The sequence below is a fragment of the Xyrauchen texanus genome, chromosome 43 (genome assembly GCF_025860055.1).
Source record: "Xyrauchen texanus isolate HMW12.3.18 chromosome 43, RBS_HiC_50CHRs, whole genome shotgun sequence".
Taxonomy (NCBI): Eukaryota; Metazoa; Chordata; class Actinopteri; order Cypriniformes; family Catostomidae; genus Xyrauchen; species Xyrauchen texanus.
The window spans coordinates 21,402,947-21,421,768 of NC_068318.1; the positions used below are offsets into that span (position 1 = coordinate 21,402,947).

The following is an 18,822-nucleotide window of genomic DNA, read 5'->3' on the forward strand; positions in this document are numbered from 1 at the left end:
GTATATTTTTTATTGGATAAAATATTGATTTGCATTTCGACGTGTATCATGTGTGATTTTTTTGCATTGTTTGTAATAAATTCCCTCTCTCTCACACTCTCTCTCTCTGCAGCATTCTCACCCGCTATGGAAAATCATATCTCTTCCCCCGGTAATAACGGCACTCTGGAATATAAGTCCAGTCTTCCACCCATCTCCCCCGGCAGATATTCCCCCCTGCCCAAGCACTTGCTGGGGGAAGAGGACATTAACAGGTTGGATGGTTTTTCATTCCTACGGTAATTCCCTCCCTCTCTACCAGACACCACTTCCCACATGTAGACTGTGTTTTGCCCCCTTCCCTCTATGTGTCCTATGGAAAATCCAAAAGACAATCGAGGAATGTCATCACACCTGGTGACGGGATTGTTTTTGGATTTGCTGCCCCTGCCTTATTCTCTCTCGTTCTTGTTAGTCCCATACTGTTCTTTGTTGCTGGATGTTTAGTGGTCTTGTATGTGTTGTTGAATACTGTAGTGTAGTTATAAGCTGGGTGGATTAGGGCTGTCAATTTAATGCGTTCATTTAGTGTAATTAATAGGCCCTTTCCCACCTACAGTCCTAATACTTTTCCCTCAGTAACTTTCTAGATGAGAACTCTTATGAGGAACGGAAAACCTGAGGAGACATTTCCCCTGTTAAATTTGCTTTCAAGAAAGGAAACACCACAATGACATCATCTAGTATCTACCATTTTTATATTGCAAGCACGTTTTAACAGCATCAACAAAATGAACAACACCGACAGAGGACGCCGGGATCGGAGCTACACTTTTGTTTGTTTAGGGCTGTTTTATATGAACTGTGGCTGCATCTAAATATGTAGGCAGCTGCCCTATCAGTTAATGGTTTAAACAACAGTTAGTTTTGGATGAATGGAACTATCTGAACAGTTTAAAAAGCACCTTCTTTCATCCTACCTTCATCCATCCTTATACAGCCTCCGAAAGTAGCTTTTACCATTTTTCGGATGCAGCTTGTGTTTTCAGGTTACAGTTTTTTCAGGTTACAGTTTAAACTGGCCTTGTGAGCCGCACTTGATTGCTGCAGCCGGATGAGTGAGAAATGAGTGAGATGAGGCGGCAAAAGCGCTCTTTAACCAAGCAGCACATGCTGAACTAAGCGGACAGCATGTTGAAAATGCACTATAAACCTATTTATCAACACAGTCTTTTACAATAAAGGCTTTTATGACTCAACATAATTTATTGTACTGAAATACTCACTCGTTGACTTAAAAAAGACGTCTTGATGCAAGTAACCATGCAGTAACAGACACACAATATTTCCCTCATTTAAACTAGATTTTATGACAGTTAAAATCTTGATTAAGTCACATACACACATGTGAAACGGGTGATTCTCTTTGGATACTTTGTTTATATGTTATTTCTGTTAAGGGAATTGAAAAATTTGCACAATCCTCTGAGTAGCAGGCTAGCAGCTAGTTTGTTTGCTAACGGTGGCTGTGGAGCTTCTCTCCTTTCTCAATGCAGGGTTTTGACCAATCCCAGGCTGCATCACTTCCCAGAGTCCCACAGTACCTATATGCCCCAAAAGTATGTCCCCTAAAATGGCTTCGAGGAACTATATTTCATTAGGTGCGAAAGCGACGAAAAGCACTAGTCCCGGGGAAAAGTATCTAAAACAGGCTTAAGTACCACCAGTGGGAAAGGCTCTAATTATATAAGTTAAACATGCCTCCTGAACCGTACGTAAATTCCATAATAAATATGATTTTTCTACCAGTGGAGCAATTCAATGTAACTTTGACATGTTCTTCACAGCTGTACGAAGCATAACAGCATTCAGGGGTCTAGAGAAGCGACTTTTTCAACTACATTCAACTCGACACAGCATCCTAAAAACGCAGCGTGTAAGATGTTGAAATCCAGTGAGATGCTCCAAAAGTGTCTGTCTGATGCATATGTATGTAGACCAACAATTAAAAATAGCTCAGACCGAACACATGTGAGAACAGAACATATTGATGTACTCCATTGCAGAATGGATTGCTATCGACTGTAGGCTTGTTCAGTAATATGGGAATAAATCTAACAATATATTGAATTTGAAAGCAACTTTTTGTGTTGTCTAATTAATCTTTATTCATCTGTCATGATATTGAAATATACTTTGATCTGAATATCTGAATTATTTTATGTATTATGTTAATTATTGTATCATTTATTTATTATATTAATTTTAAGTATATACAGTATATATATTTTATATACAATTATCTTTATTTAGGGGCCTAAGCTCCAATTAATATTATTAGATTAATTAATCAGCATGTCATGTAATTAATTGATTAAACATTTTAATCGACTGACAGCCCTAGAGTGGACATGAGATGTTTAGTGATGTTTGCTAAGGCAAAAACCACGATGTCCACACTAACACGTTTTCAATTGAAAACTCAGTTTTCTGTTTCCTAACATCATCGTTTACCAAAGTATGTGTTACTAGAATGCTTTTTGGTGGTGAAAAACATAATTCCAGTGTGGATGAGAGGTGTAAATTTTGCTAAATCAATGCATTTTCAGCTGAAAGCTTATCATTGTGGAGGTAGTCTTAGCTTTAGGGGTTTTTCAAATGATAAAAGTATAAACTTATGTTGCTCAACTATAGCCTATCAATATTAATTGCGATAAAAAAAATCGACGATAAGCTTTTGAGTCATTTTCGATATTTAGCCTGTGTTCTACATCTAGATATGCGTATTGCTAAAAACGCTAGCAGTTTGGGTTTCTTATCATAAGTTTCCACTTTCAATTTCTTCCTATGGAAGCCGAGCGTCAAGCTCGTGAGGTGGATTGTAAAATTGACAGCAGCACGGGGCAAGCGGATGTAACGCTTGAGCAGAGAGGCAGACGAGGAGATGCGGATCCAAATGCAGTTAAGAATTTATTAAATAAACAAACAAGTAAACACAAAGGAAAAAACCCTCAATGGGGAAATAAAACATAAAACTGAAAACTAAACACGATGAACACAAACAGAGAACTCAGGCAGGGAACACATACCAGGCTAACAACATACCTCCATTAACAAACAGGACTCAAACAAGATAACAAGGAGATTAACAGAAACCAAAGGCAAATTAACAAGGGCAGGTGAAAACAATGAACAATGAACACGAGGGAAAACAAGACTGTGGAGCTACAAAAGGGACAAAAGTGAAAACTAAGGAGTACAAAAGTGACAAAAATGGTAAACAAAAGGGCAACAGTGGAACAAGACAGGGTATACATAACAGAGCCCCCCCTCAAAGGATCGGCTTCCAGACGATCCTAAAAACCCAAGACAAAAGACAGAAAACCCACAGAGAACAAACAAGATAACAAGGAGATTGACAGAAACCAAAGGCAAATTAACAAGGGCAGGTGAAAACAATGAACAGTGAACACGAGGGAAAACAAGACTGTGGAGCTACAAAAGGGACAAAAGTGAAAACTAAGGAGTACAAAAGTGACAAAAATGGTAAACAAAAGGGCAACAGTGGAACAAGACAGGGTATACATAACAGAGCCCCCCCTCAAAGGATCAGCTTCCAGACGATCCTAAAAACCCAAGACAAAAGACAGAAAACCCACAGAGAACAAAATGATGGCACCGGGGGCAGACAGGCAGACCAGGGGGGGCACAAGAACAAGGAGGCAGTCCAAGGGGCACAGAGGGCAGGCAGGAAGTCCAAGGGGGCACAAAGGGCAGGCAGGAAGTCCAAAGGGGGCCACGAGGGGAAATGAGACAGTCCACGGGGGCACAAAGGGAGATGAGAGTCCATGGGGGCACAAGGGGCAATAAGGCAGTCCACGGGGGCACAAAGGGACAGGTTTAGGAGGCCGGGGTGGTATTGACCGGGCAGGGACAGGTTTAGATGGCCCGGGGGCTGGCCATAAGGCAAGGGCCTGTTCAGGGGGCCTGGGAGGAGGCCGTGGGCCAAGGGCCGGTTTGGGGAACCTGGGAGGTGTCCACAGGACAGAGGCCGGTCTTGGTGGCCTAGGAGATGGCCGTGGTGCAAGAACCGGTTCAGGGGGCCTGGGAGGAGGAGTGGCCACTGGGGAGGCCGGCGGCGCCGCGAGGGGCGGAGCCAAAGGGGACTTCTGAGGCAGAGCCAAGGGAGGCTCGAGAGGCGAAGCCGAGGGGGGTGATGGCTTGGAAGGCTCAGAAGGCGGAGCTGAGGGAGGCGGCACCATGGGAGGCTTTAGGAGCGGGGACCTGGAAGGCTCTGGAGTCTCTGGGGGCAGAGCCGTAGGGGGCTCTGGAGGTGGAGCCGTAGGAGGCTCGGGAGGCAGAGCCATAGAAGGCTCGGGAGGCAGAGCCGTGGGAGGTTCTGGAGGCGGAGCCATAGGAGGCTTAAGAGGCTCTGGAGGTGGAGCCGTCGGAGGCTCTGGAGGCAGAGCCGAGGGAGGCTCGAGGAGAAGAGCCGAGGGAGGCTCGAGGAGAAGAGCCGCAGGAGGCTGAGCTGAAGGAGGCTCGGGAGGCGGAGCCGTGGGAGGCTCTGGAGATTCTGGAGGCGGAGCCCTGGAAGAGCTAGGAGAGGGGGCTGAGGAAGGCGGAGCCGATGCTGGCTCAGGAGGCCCAGGAGGCGGAGCCGTGGGAGGCTCTGGAGGTTGCGCCGAGGAAGGCTCAGGAGGCGGGGCCAAGGAAGGTGGCGCCGTAAGAGGCGGAGACCTAGAAGTCTCTGGAGGCGGGGCCGAAGGGGGTGGCGCCGTAGGAGGTTTCAGAGGAGGAGCCCTAGAAGGCTCGAGAGGCTTGAGGGGCGGAGCCCTGGAAAGCTCGAGAGGCGGAACCCTGGGTGGCTCAAGAGGCTTGAGGGGCGGAGCCCTGGAAGGCTCGAGAGGCGAAGCCCTGGAAGGCTCGAGAGGCGGAGCCCTGGGTGGCTCGAGAGGCCTGGGAGGTGGAGCCCTGGCAGGCTCGAGAGGCTTGAGGGGTGGAGCCCTGGAAGGCTCGAGAGGTGGAGCCCTGGGTGGCTCGAGAGGCCTGGGAGGTGGAGCCCTGGCAGGCTCGAGAGGCTTGAGGGGCGGAGCCCTGGAAGGCTCGAGAGGCTTGAGGAGTGGAGCCCTGGAAGGCTTGAGAGACTGGAGAGGCGGAGCCCTGGAAGGCTCGGGAGGCAGAGCTCTGGAAAGCTCGGGAGGCGGAGCTCTGGAAAGCTCAGGAAGCTCGGAAGGCGGGGCTCTGGAAAGCCCGGAAGGCGGAGCTCTGGAAAGCCCGGAAGGCGGAGCTCTGGAGAGCTCGGAAGGCGGAGCTCTGGAAAGCTTGGGTAACTCGGAAGGCAGAGCTCTGGAAAGCTTCGGAAGGCGGGGCTCTGGAAATCCCGGAAGGCGGAGCTCTGGAAAGCTCGGAAGGCGGAGCTCTGGAAAGCTTGGGTAACTCGGAAGGCGGAGCTCTGGAAAGCTCGGTTAACTCGGAAGGCGGAGCTCTGGAAAGCTCGGGAAACTCGGAAGGCGGGGCTCTGGAAAGCCCAGAAGGCGGAGCTCTGGAAAGCTCGGAAGGCGGAGCTCTGGAAAGCTCGGGTAACTCGGAAGGCGGAGCTCTGGAAAGCTCGGGTAACTCGGAAGGCGGAGCTCTGGAAGACTCGGGAGGAGGAGCCCTGGAAGGCTCGAGAGGCGCTGGCTCTAGGACGGTCCTGGCTACTGGCGCTGGCTCTTGGACGGTCACGGCCATTGGCGCTGGCTCTTGGATGGTCATGGCTACTGGCACTGGCTCTTGGACGGTCATGGCTACTGGCACTGGCTCTTGGACGGTCACGGCTACTGGCGCTGGCTCTTGGACGGTCATGGCTACTGGCACTGGCTCTTGGACGATCATGGCTACTGGCACTGGCTCTTGGACAATCATGGCTACTGGCACTGGCTCTTGGACGGTCGAGGCTTCAGGCACTGGCTCTGGGATGGTCGAGGCTTCAGGCACTGGCTCTTGGACGGTTACGGCTACTGGCGCTGGCTCTTGGACGGTCGAGGCTTCAGGCACTGGCTCAGGGACGGTCGAGGCTACAGGCACTGGCTCAGGGACGGTCGAGGCTACAGGCGCTGGCTCAGGGACGGTCGAGGCTACAGGCGCTGGCTCATTGACGTTTGAGGCTACAGGTGCTGGCTCACTGACCTCTGAGGCGACAGGCACTGGCTGGGTTACCGTGGTATGCGCCAGTTTGGGTTCGCTGGGCGCTGAGAGCAGAGCCAAGAGGGGTTTAGGGCACGGGGCTGCGGCAGGCGGAGGCTGGAGAGCAGAGACCTTTCCCCTTCTCCTCTTCCTCCGGGCTGATGCGACTGGCGAAGCTGGGACACTGTTCCTGGTCAGCGTGGCCTCAGGCTCGCTGGCCGTGGCTGGCGTGGGCGCCGGGAGGCGGAAACCCGTCTTCTTTTCCTCCTCTGGGTGGACGAAGTTGACCGTGCTGGCTCATGGACGACGACAGGCGTGGGGGCGAGCTCGCTGACCGGTGGGGCAGGTGGAAGAGGACGAGCCAAGGACGACTGGAGGGTCACCGCCGTGGGAGTAGAGGCAGGATCCTCAACCACACCCACAGTAAGCAGCGAGCCGCATACCAGAAGTGTCTCCTCCATGAACTCGCCGAGCGTCCAGCCACGCGTCGTCGTGGGCAACCGCTCTTGGAGCGAACCGGTCAGGCTAGCCTGGAAAAACACCACCAGGGAGGAGTCAGAAAAGTCGGTGGCGCCCACCAGGTACAGGAAGTCCCTAATGTGATCCTCCACCGGGTGGCTTCCTTGCTTCAGGTCCAGGAGGCGGCAGCTTGCCCGGAGAACCGCTGGATCCATTGTTGGGTCAGTCGTTCTGTAACGCTTGAGCAGAGAGGCAGACGAGGAGATGCGGATCCAAATGCAGTTAAGAATTTATTAAATAAACAAGTAAACACAAAGGAAAAAACCCTCAATGGGGAAATAAAACATAAAACTGAAAACTAAACACGATGAACACAAACAGAGAACTCAGGCAGGGAACACATACCAGGCTAACAACATACCTCCATTAACAAACAGGACTCAAACAAGATAACAAGGAGATTAACAGAAACCAAAGGCAAATTAACAAGGGCAGGTGAAAACAATGAACAGTGAACACGAGGGAAAACAAGACTGTGGAGCTACAAAAGGGACAAAAGTGAAAACTAAGGAGTACAAAAGTGACAAAAATGGTAAACAAAAGGGCAACAGTGGAACAAGACAAGGTATACATAACAGCGGAAAGTGGAAACGCAGCCTCAGACTGTATGAAGTTGCTATTTCCCCCGCTACGCAGGTCACCGTGTTCCGGATCCGGACCCCAGATTGATTCCATCTTGACTGCAAGACATCATGACTACGGTTATGCCCTCTCATCGTCTCTAGTGAGCAGCGCGACAAAACATCAGTGCCGGTTACATCATATCTGATCTTTCTGCGCTTTATTCTTGAATATTTTTCTCTAGCACTGAAACACGCTTCACTGGTGCCCTGTCCCGGTCCGCACCCGCTTCCTCTTTTCCCCCATGCGAGTAAACATGAGGTGCCTGTTTCCAGAGTGCCTTTAGACCATAAAGTTTTTTCTTTCTAAATTTAGTTTTATTAATCAGCATGTTCCAAGCCTTTAATAATAAACAAATAGATTTCTGTTCTAATTTTGTGAAATTATTCAGATTTCATCATCTCTGATAAGGATGAAGACAAAACAATTACTAGTTTGTAACCTAGTCTTTCTCACTTTAATGAAAATAGAAAAATGGTCCATTCAGACTTTTACATTTTCAAAAATGTCTCTCTGGAGATACCCCTGAACCCCCATACAGTATCATTCCTTTTATACCCCCATACTTGGATATCTGTGTGTAAAGAAATATTAAAATAATTTGAATGTAAAAAAATATATATATTTATATATAACTTCAATATGATTAAAAATGAACAGATCATCTTATAACATTCATATCCAACTGCACTCAATTGATAAGCTCTATAAAATATTGTCATATTTTCATAGAATATCCCTCAAACACCACTGCATTGGCTGTGTCTGGGCCCCCAACGCAGTTTTGTAAAGACTATTTAGACTTTTTAGGATTTTGTTTTCTTTTTTGGAAATAAAAAAAAAAATGTGCAATGTGCAAATGTGATTGAATATCGTGATAGATATTGATAATGAATGATATGAAAAAGAATATTGTGATAATATTTTTTGCCATATCACCCAGCCCTACCTAGCAATCACTCATAACACCCTAGCAACTGCATGGCAGTGCCCTAAAATCCTCTAAGAACACTGTAGTAGCCACATAGTAACACCCTGGTAACCGGTACACCAATTTTCTTCTTAAAAATCTAGTTGTTATATTTTCTCTTTTGAGGCATTGAGAGATTACAATCTAGTTAATGGTACTTATCTATCGTTAACCACAAAATGATTATAATGATCCAGTGGCCACATCTCCCCAAACATTCTAATCAGTGATGATATTAGTGTGCGCAGGCAGTGTGAGGTTGTTTGTACATACTGAGTTGCTTCCAGGGGGGTTTTTGGGAGACATATGTTCAGGCCTCGGGATGTTTTTGGTTCAATGCAACTCAACCTGAACATCAGAATGATGTGAATACTGAACCTCTTCCCTGGAGTTATCTAGAGGAGAATCGTTGTTTAATCTAAAGCACACATTTTGTATTGAATCAGATGAGTTGTGTAGGTCCTGAGAACTGTGCACAATGTGAGGAAGTCTTGACTTCAGTATTGCTTGTCTCTTTCTACTGACTGATTTTTTTTTATGTTGATGTGATGTGTGTTGTAATGTAGCTAGCAGTAGAATGGTGTTTATCTTAACCAGGCTAGTGCTGGGGCAATGGGTGCTTGACATTGTTTTTGGGGCTGTTGCCTCCGAGGCACTTTTGGATATGCTGGACATGTGTAGATCAAAGGACCAGTATCATAATCCCAGAATTCCACTAGCTTATGAGCAAATCCTCATCCACCCACAGGGGGAAGTATTTTTGTTCCCTACAAACTTTGATGGGCGTCAGTGTAAAATTCACTGATTTTCACAGCAGGATCGGGAATTGCACCGTTCAAACTGGGTTCAGCTCTACATTTTGGGGCTTATTTGTGTTGTTACCTGTTCCCTTTACAAAAGGCTTCACTACGATGTTGCGCTGCTAAGCGCTACGGGGAACAGCTTTAGCTGTGAGCCGAGCTGAATAATGTGTGGAACACGTCAATGAACATTGACCGGAATTTGTAGCCTCGGCTGATGTAATCATTAGATGCACCTGAGGCCTTGCTATAAATGGATACGTCACCAGGTGTCGTCAAAAAACTCTTTTTTCAGAGCGATTCTGTTTCTGTGTGTTTCACACACCCTGTCAAAACTTTCTTTCCTCTGTTAGGAGATAGATTCTGTTAGGCAGTGTGCAGTGAACGTTGTTCTATTTTTCTCTTCTGTTTAGAATATATATATATATATATATATATATATATATATATATATATATATATATATATATATTTCTAAAAAAAAAAAAAAAGGGAGAGAATGACTGAAAGCAAGCGGTGCGTGTTCCCTCTTCTCGCTCTATAGCTGAAGACGGCACACATCAGTTTTTGCTGTTTGTTTGGGGGTAGAGCACGCTGCTCTTGCGTTGCAGCAGGGCGGTCGCGAGCACTGCGATTTGCTTTAACAGGCAGAGTGCGTCGTGCTCGCCTCGCTTGCTTCGGAGTCAGCACTCACGTAAAAGATCGTTCGTGGGGCTGCGTGCATGGATTTGGCTGAGGAGCAAGAGACGGGTTGATCCCTTTCTCTCACTCTCTCCCCAAACCCAGCTGGTCCTTCACATGATCTCGGCGCGTTCCGATGCTTCTTCGGATCATGAGGTGGATCGCTATTCTCTTCCGCCTCCGAGCTTTCCGTCCGTGATAAAAAATCTACGGAGGAATTGCTCGATGTTGTTACTCGTGCGGTTGCCAGATTGGACTGGCCAAGCGAAAAAGAGACCCCAAACGCACCAATTAGGGGATAGATTTTATCTTCCAGTCTAAGAAAGGGAACGCCTCATGGGTCCCTTCCTTTCTTTGATAACCTCCATGAAGAGCTTTTTCGCTCATGGAGAACCCCTAAAAAAAAATAATATATATATATATATATATATATATATATATATATATATATATATATATATATAAATATATATATATATTTTCTTCCGTGTTCACATACCCTCGACGTCATTTTATTCGACTATCGTGGGTGCTGAGGCACGGGGGTATTCAGTGATGCCGCCGGTCGAAGAGACGCTTGCGGGCTATCTCTCGCCGGGCTCGGCATCGTCACTTAAGAAGCCCTCTCTACCCTCAAAGCCTTGTAGGACAACCTCCACTTTAGTGGGAAGGGCTTATCAAGCAGCAGGTCAGGCTGGTGCTGCTCTGCACACTATGCTGTTTTTCAGGCGTACCAGGCTGACCTCCTGGACGACCTGAGTGTGGGTTCTGCGCTTGACGAGCAAGCCTCAGACCCACCTCGGTCCTGACAGAAGGGAGGCTCAAAAGCAAAGTGTGGCGAGTCGTGCTCCTCCTCCCAGGGATGGGGGACAGTCTTGCCGCCCTCGCCAGCCCTCGAAGCAAGACCTCAGGACTATAAATTCTAGTAAGAGAAAACCCTGACGGTCTTGTGCCTAGATTAGGGGGTAGCTCCCCTCGGGACGGGCGCATGCTTCACTTCACCCCTCCCAGTACCCCCTCGAAGCCCCTCCATTCCCGCCACCTCTGGTGTTTCGGGTTGCAGAGGCTTCCGTCAAAATTGGGTGTTTTCGCTGTTCCTGCATTTTATTCAGGACGCGAAACACCCGACAACCCCTCAACAGGAAGTGTTAAAATATAATACCCATCTCAGAGATCCTGGCAGTCGTGTCTCAAGCCCTACAACTCGTTTGGCTGGTCACCATCTATCTTATGACGCACTTCTATACTTCATTTAGAAGTTCTGCCACAACATGGAAAGTTCCTGAGGTTCACTTCTGGGGGCGAAGTCTTCCAGGGTCAGGTTCTTTCACTCAGCCTAGCCCTTTTTACCCGCACATTCACAATGCATGATGTAGCACTGGCTCCTTGCGACTCTGGGGCATCTGCATTCTGAATTACGTAGATGACTGGCTGATCCTAGCGCAGTTCCAGGAACTGGCAGTTCAGCACAGGGACATCGTCTTAGCTCTCTGGGGTTGAGGCTCAATGCCAAGAAAAGCGTCCTCTCTCCCACTCAGAACACTGTCTATCGGGGCATCGTATGGAGTTCAAGCTCAATGCAGGCACAACTGTCTCCCGCTAGGATTGAGTCCATTCAGATCACCCTGAGCAAAGTCAGGCTAGGTCAAGGTTGCACTGATATCAGTATCAACGATTTCCAGGTCTCAGGGCGAACGCGTCCACGGTGATCCCTCTGGACCTTCTGCTCATGAGACCGTTTTTGTTGTGGCCAAAAGCCAGGGGATTTCTTCCAAGGGCCAAAACCCCTGGGCTAAATAGGTTTACGCGCCTCAGGCTTCGTTCCCTTTCTATGTGGTTCAGACCCCGGTTTTCTGCCTTGGGTCCCACTCTAGGTGCGTCTTGTTGTCGCAGACTGCTAACGACAGACGCCTCCCTGACGGGCGGGGTAGTGGCCTTAAGTGCCCGTCCAGCTTAAGGGGATAGGAGGGTCATCAGCTCGGTTGTCACAGTCACTGTCTCGGGTTGATGGCTGTATTTCTGGCCCTGAAATACCTCCTCCTGAGGCTGCCATGTCTTGGTGCGAGTGGACAATGCAGCGGTAGCCTCTCACATAAATCTTCAAGGAGACCCACGTTCTTGTCAGCTGTATTTCTGACACGTCGGATTCTCCTTAGGGCCCAGGGTAAGCTCCTGTCACTCAGGTCAGTTATATCCCTGGATGCCCGTATACGGGAGCAGATTTACGGTCCAGACAGGAAATACCAACGTGGGAGTTAAGAACTCCACCCTAAGGTAGTAGTTGCCCAGAGTTCGCCAGCAAGGGTTTTTGCCTCTTAATGATAACACCGCGCAGGCCGAACAGGGCTTGGTTCTCGGAGCTAATCTCTTCTCTCGACGACTCGCCTTGGGCGATTCCGAAGAGGAAGGATCTTCTATCTCAGGCACAGGGCAATATTTCATCCCTGCCCCGAATTGTGGAATCTTTCATGTTTGGCCCCTAAGGGTACCAACTGAGGGACACAGGGCTTTCTCCTGAGGTTATCGAGACCTTTTTAAATGCCATGTTTTTTCCACTTGGAACAAGTTTGGGTGAGATCTTAGGGCAGAAGAGGACCTCTTCGCCTCTATGGATAGCGCAATGTCTCCTCTACTTCTCCCTAAAATCACCCAGCCCCCTTGGGTCTGGACGTTAAGGCACATACATGACCCGGAATGCGTCTGTATGTATTTATTTCCCGGTTTCTCTGCTCCCGGGAGTCTTGGCGATGTTCACCAGCAAGGGTCTTGCCTCCTATTAATGGCGCCGCGCTGGCCGGACAGGATATGTTTCTCGGAGCTAATTCCTCTCCTCGACGGCTCGCCTTGGGCGATTCCAGACAGGGAGGACCTTCTCGTCCTTGGCCCGAATTGTGAAACCTTTCATGTCTGGCCCCTAAGGGTACCAAATGAGGTTCACAGGGTTTTCTCTTGAGATTATCGAGACCATTTCAAGTGCTAGGGCTCCCTCCACTTGGAACTGATCTGGGTAGATTTTACAGGGCAGAAGAGGACCTCTTCGCCTCTGTTGATAGCTCCTCTACTGTCTCCTCTACTTCTCCCCGAGTCGCCCAGTCCCCCCCCCTCCCCCTTGGGAGGGGCTGAACATAGTAACGCAAATGCGCCTGCATGCGTTTCCTTCTACTAAAGTTCTTATTATATTACAGAACTGCCAGTTTGTTTCAGTTCTGGATTTTCTGTAGAAAGAACTGTCAGCGGGCACTTGCCTCGCCACTGCTAGGTTCTATGTGGCCACTGCGGTTTGCCACGGCTTGGTGGGCGGGGTGCCCTCAAAGAGGCATCCTCATTATTGATACATGCTTCGCCAGTAGGTTTCAGGGCGCACTCTACCAGAGGGCTCTCCTCTTCTAAAACCTTGGCTAGAGGTCTCCCTCTGCAGCAAGTTTGTGATGCGGCAGGTTGTCCTCTCTGCACACATTCATTGGATTTTTATAGTTTGGATGTTTTGCCACTCCGGGCTCTTATGCCCTTGAGTCGACATCTCAAGCTCATGTCTGGACAAGTTTGTGATGCGGCAGGCTGGTCCTCTCCGCTCACATTCATCAGTTTTTATGACAAGTTTGTGTTGCGATAGGGTTCTCTTCGCACACATTCATCGAACTTTATGGGCTAGATGCTTTGATACTCCGGACTCTTATGTCCTTGAGTCGACATCTCAGCCCATGCCTAAACAAGTTTGTGATGCGGCAGGTTGTCCTCTCCGCACACATTCATTGGACCTTTTTAGTTTGGATGTTCTGCACTCCGGGCTCTTATGCCCTTGAGTCGACATCTCAGCTCATACCTGAACAAGTTTGTGATGCGGCAGGCTGGTCCTCTCCGCTCACATTCATCAGTTTTTATGACAAGTTTGTGGTGCAATAGGGTTCTCTTCACACACATTCACCGAACTTTATGGGTTAGATGCTTTGCTACTCCGGGCTCTTATGCCCTTGAGTCGACATCTCAGCTCATGCCTGAACAAGTTTGTGATGCGGCAGGCTTGTCCTCTCCGCTCACATTCATCAGTTTTTATGACAAGTTTGTGTTGCGATAGGGTTCTCTTCGCACACATTCATCGAACTTTATGGGCTAGATGCTTTGCTACTCCGGGCTCTTGTGCCCTTGAGTCGACATCTCAGCTCATGCCTGAACAAGTTTGTGATGCGTCAGGCTGGTCCTCTCCGCTCACATTCATCAGTTTTTATGACAAGTTTGTGTTGCGACAGGGTTCTCTTCGCACACATTCATCGAACTTTATGGGTTAGATGCTTTGCTACTCCGGGCTCTTATGCCCTTGAGTCGACATCTCAGCTCATGCCTGAACAAGTTTGTGATGCGGCAGGCTGGTCCTCTCCGCACACATTCATCAAAATTGAATGGTTTAGATGTTTATGCTACTCCGGGCTCTTATGCCCTTGAGTCGACATCTGAAGCTCATGTCTGAGACCTCTCGCGTTTTTGTGAGTACACTGCACAACCGTAGGGGTCCGGACAGCCCCAAGTGCGGCGGCGTGGGTATTGCGTTCCCGTAGCGCTTAGCAGCGCAACATCGTAGTGAAGCCTTTTGTAAAGGGAACGTCTCGGGTTACATGTGTAACCCTTGTTCCCTGAAAAAGGCGGAACGAGATGTTGCGCTGCTTTGCCGCACTGGGACGTCCCAGGACTGCTCTTCAAAAAGAAGTATCTGACGACACCTGGTGACGTATCCATTTATAGCCTGGCCTCAGTTGCATCTAATGATTACATCAGCCGAGGCTATAAATTCCGGTCAATGTGCATTGACGTGTTCCACACATTATTCAGCTCGGCTCACAGCTAAAGCTGTTCCCCGTAGCGCTTAGCAGCGCAACATCTCGTTCCGCCTTTTTCAGGGAACAAGGGTTACACATGTAACCCGAGACGATTTACATAATTTCTTTAGTGAATCAGGATCTAAAACAATGCATCACATACAAATAAATACTTTCAAAGTTTTCCCTGAGTCTTTTTCCTAGCTTTGCAAATTGCAAAACGAATAACAAATCCTCTTTCCAAACTTCCACTGAAATCTCTGAACCTTTATGTGTTTGTTGCTTGTATCAGATGGCCTTTTTAAAGTCTCCCACTGTGAAAGAGATACAACCCCCTGCAGTGAAAAACTTTCACAGTTTTACAGTCGATCGTGAATGCTGAACGTGCATGCAAACATGCATGCTAAACAGAGAGCATGACCTTTCCCTGAGGTGAAAGAAGTGGATTAAACCCCCCTCCTCTTGGCCGGGTAAGAAGTTTACGTGGTCCATGTGTTAGAAGACAAATAAGCCCATCTGGAGCTTCAGCCCCCTCCTGTTCTACTGTGTTTTCCACAGTAGTCCTCTGCAGAATTGAGCACTCTGAAAATGTTCCAGGTCTTGCTGAAGATTATAATATGGAAAGTTGGAATACTGTGAAGACACACTTAATAAAGCACATAATATACTTTTAAGTTTAAAGGCTCAGGAATTGATTGCAGCTGAAATGTCGAGTGGGCGTTTCATGTGGATTTGCATAATAAATGTGAACTTATGTTATTTCTCACAAGTTGAATAATGAATTAGGTGTGACAGTAGGCAGAAGTCCAAGGGGAGAGGATGGCCATGTTTTTGTTCATGTTAGTGCATACATATGTGAAAATGTGTCATTGTGGTTTAGGTTTGATGGAGTGTGCTTATGTGTGCATAAGTTGGTTGTGTGGCATTCAGTCAGTGAAGCTCAGTGTAAGAGCCCCATTTCAATATGGGACAATAGACAAGCACACGAACACGCACATATGGCATAATAACACACAAAATATAAAACACAGTGGCACATGTCCTGTTTCATACTTTTCTAGAGCTATAAGGTGAAACACATGTATTCGCTTGAACCCACTCCCCAACCATACAATCATCATGAATAATACAGCTGTTAAAGTAGAACATTCCCTTTTCGCATACATAAACACTTTAGTCAGCAGTGCTACCTTGAGTGAATGCTCAATTATTTCTAAGCACACCCACACACACTTTCATAATTATTAGATGTGTAGTCAAGGTGTACTTAGGTATTTATGGCAGTGGGTTTTGCTGAATTCTGTGCCTGTGTAGGTCTGAGTTACTGCTATCATCTGTGGACATGTTAGTGTAGTGCGTGTTTATGTACATGTGTCTGGGTGTAAACTACCAGGGGTTGCATTAACTGAAAATTCTCCATTATTTACAGATTTTTTGGAAACATTGATGAAAAATGTCAAATGCTTTCCATTATTTTGAAAGATAAAATTGAAATAGAATAACATTAAACCTAGTGCATCAGTTTTAATTTCACTCTCTCACTCCTGTGTATGTGTGTGCCCTGTTTATTGCCTGGTATTAAGATTCGTTTAGGGTGATCCGATCACAAGTTGACAGGCGCCATCACCATTTACACCTGATTGTATATGCGTCAACTGGTTCTGAATTGTGTGCAACTTTCTAACGTCAGACAGATTTATTAATACAGACAACTTGTTCTGAATTTTTCGCAAGCTTCTGAATTGCAGTTTAACTTTAACTGCTTGTGTGGCACGTTTCAGCATGAATTGCAAAAAGACTTATTAAAGAATGGAGCGTGTCAATTATACTGAACCCAACAGCAAACCCGCAGCCCTTGAGTAAGCACAGCAGAGCGCTGTTTCTCGCTTTACTACAATTACGGGGCGGCTGTGTCTCAGGTGGTAGAGCGGGTCGGCTTCCGATCGCAGGGTTGGTGGTTCGATTCCTGGACCACACAACTCCACATCCCGAAGTGTCCTTGTGCAAGAAACTAAACCCCAAGTTGCTCCCAATGGCAGGTTAGCGCCTTGCATGGCAGCTGTGCCACCATTGGTGTATGAGTGTGAGTGTGAGTGTGGATGGGTGATTGGGACACAGTATAAAGCGCTTTGGTAACCTCTAAGGTTAAAAAAAAAGCGCTATATAAGTGCAGACCATTTACCATTTATATAGAAGTCTTAAAGGTACAGCAGCATAAAAAACGGCTTGTTTAATTCTAAGATTCAAAGAGAGGATGAAGAATGTTAATTTCCAACTAAATTACATTAAAGGAATGTTCCGGGTTCAATACGAGTTAAGCTCAATTGACAGCATTTGTGGCATAATGATGATTACCAAAAAATGTATTTCGACTCGTTCCTCCTTTTCTTTAAAACAAAAGCAAAAATCGAGGTTAGAGTGAGGCATTTACAATGGAAGTGAATGGGAAAAATGGCAATTTTGGAGGGTTTAAACAGAAATGTGAAGCTTATAATTTTATATAAGCACTTATTTATATAAGCATTCATTCTTCTGTTAAAATGTATGTATTATTTGAGCTGTAAAGTTGTTTAAATTGTCATTTTTACAGTAATTTTCGAATTTTGCTGCATTTCCAGTGTATGTAACAAAGTTCCGCTGCCATTGAGCACAGTATAGAAGGTTATAATACCAGAATTTAGTGAAATAGGCTTATAAACTATCATACAACCTCAGAATAAACAGCAGAATTATGTGCCAATGTCAGATAATTTTCTAACGTCAGCATTTATAGTAAAAGAGTAAGTAAATCATTCACTTGTTGCTGTGTTGTTGTACTGAAGAGACGCTAATAAAATCTGCTTCTTACTTTACTAACATCATGACGATGCAGTGTTTCTTGTCTCCATGTAAACCTCCATTCTTATGTACCTGCATAACCTCCGATGATGCCTTTTATTTATTTATTTATTTATTTATTTATTTTCAAACGCCATGCTGAATGCGAGATCTGTGTTTCTGTTAACTATGCACGCTAAGAAAGAGAGAATGCTCTCTGACAAGAACAGAGAGTAAAAGGCATTTATTATTTTGCCAAGGTGAAACAAGATATGATGTTGGTACAAAGAAAGTTGAAACAGCATTTTTCCGGGATCTTTCTTCACTCTGCTGGTTGTGTAATTTTTTTGGAGGCGTGTCGTACGGCGCAGAGGACTGCCCATTACTGCCCATACTTTTGAAACAGTGAGTATTTTAATATTCAAAAATTAGCCACCACCACTTCCATTGTGCCTCACTGTAACTGGATTTTTGCTTTTTTAAAGAAAAGTTGGGACGAGCCGAAACTAATTTTTATGATTATCAACATTATGCTACAAAGGCTGTCACTTGAGCTCAAATTGTACTGAGCATTCCTGTATCATGAACAGTGAAAAAGTATAATATGTAATGCCATCAAGTTTTTTTTAACCCTAAACCCACCCCTAAAATCATAGGTCATGGATTGTGTTAGGGATATTGTTTCAGGACCATGAAAGCATGTTGATGCTCATGTGCTAAATCATTGTGTAAATCACATTAAGCGTGTTGGAGGCTTGGCATGATTGATTAATACTTTTACATGTCTCTCAAATCTTTGCTTTTGTCAATTCTGCAACACTGGCCTGTTTCTAATTCTACATCTCTGTGCCTCACAGTCAGTATTAAGTGCCAGAGGATGTGAGCTGTAGGTTTTGTCATGGTTTTATAAAGCCTTGTGACCCCCAGTGTTAAGGACAAGAAGAAAAGGAGAGTTGCAGATGTGAAGAAATGTGTTGAAACCAGACTTGTATAGACTGAGAGAGAAGAAAGATAGGCACAGGGGAGAAAGAGAAGATATGCTGAGAAATGTAAAAGATAGAACGATAGAGAAACAAGGGGGTTGAATGAAGGGAAGGTAAAAAGACTGTCTGTCAGTCATCTCTTCAGTTCGTTCAGGACAAGTCATGAGCAGGAGCCACACGACTGAGTGAGGAGGCAGGGAACAGTATAGTGAGGAGCCTGTCACAAATAGGCTTATATCCCCCTTGCATTATCTGCAAGAACAGCCGCATGTCTAATGTCTCACTGCAGTTTTCAGACAACTCAAAGTTTGAAGGGAATGATGGAGCCGTGGCCTAGTGGTTAGCACATGTGCTCATGCAGGAGACGCAGGTTCAAATCTGGCCTGCGTCTTGTCCTAGTCCAATTCTCTATCTTTCACCCCAAATAATTTAATATTTCCTTTGTACTGTCTATACATATATAGCATTGTTGA

At 46.4% G+C, this 18,822-nt stretch overlaps 1 protein-coding gene across 1 annotated transcript in view; it reads left to right on the forward strand.

Moving 5' to 3' along the window:
• dlg2 (discs, large homolog 2 (Drosophila)) overlaps window positions 1-18,822 on the forward strand; it is a 320,093-nt gene that overhangs the window by 229,904 nt on the left and 71,367 nt on the right. The window contains exon 13 of the mRNA XM_052115808.1: window positions 113-278. Coding sequence (XP_051971768.1) covers window positions 113-278 — 166 coding nt within the window. The remainder of the gene's footprint in view (window positions 1-112; window positions 279-18,822) is intronic.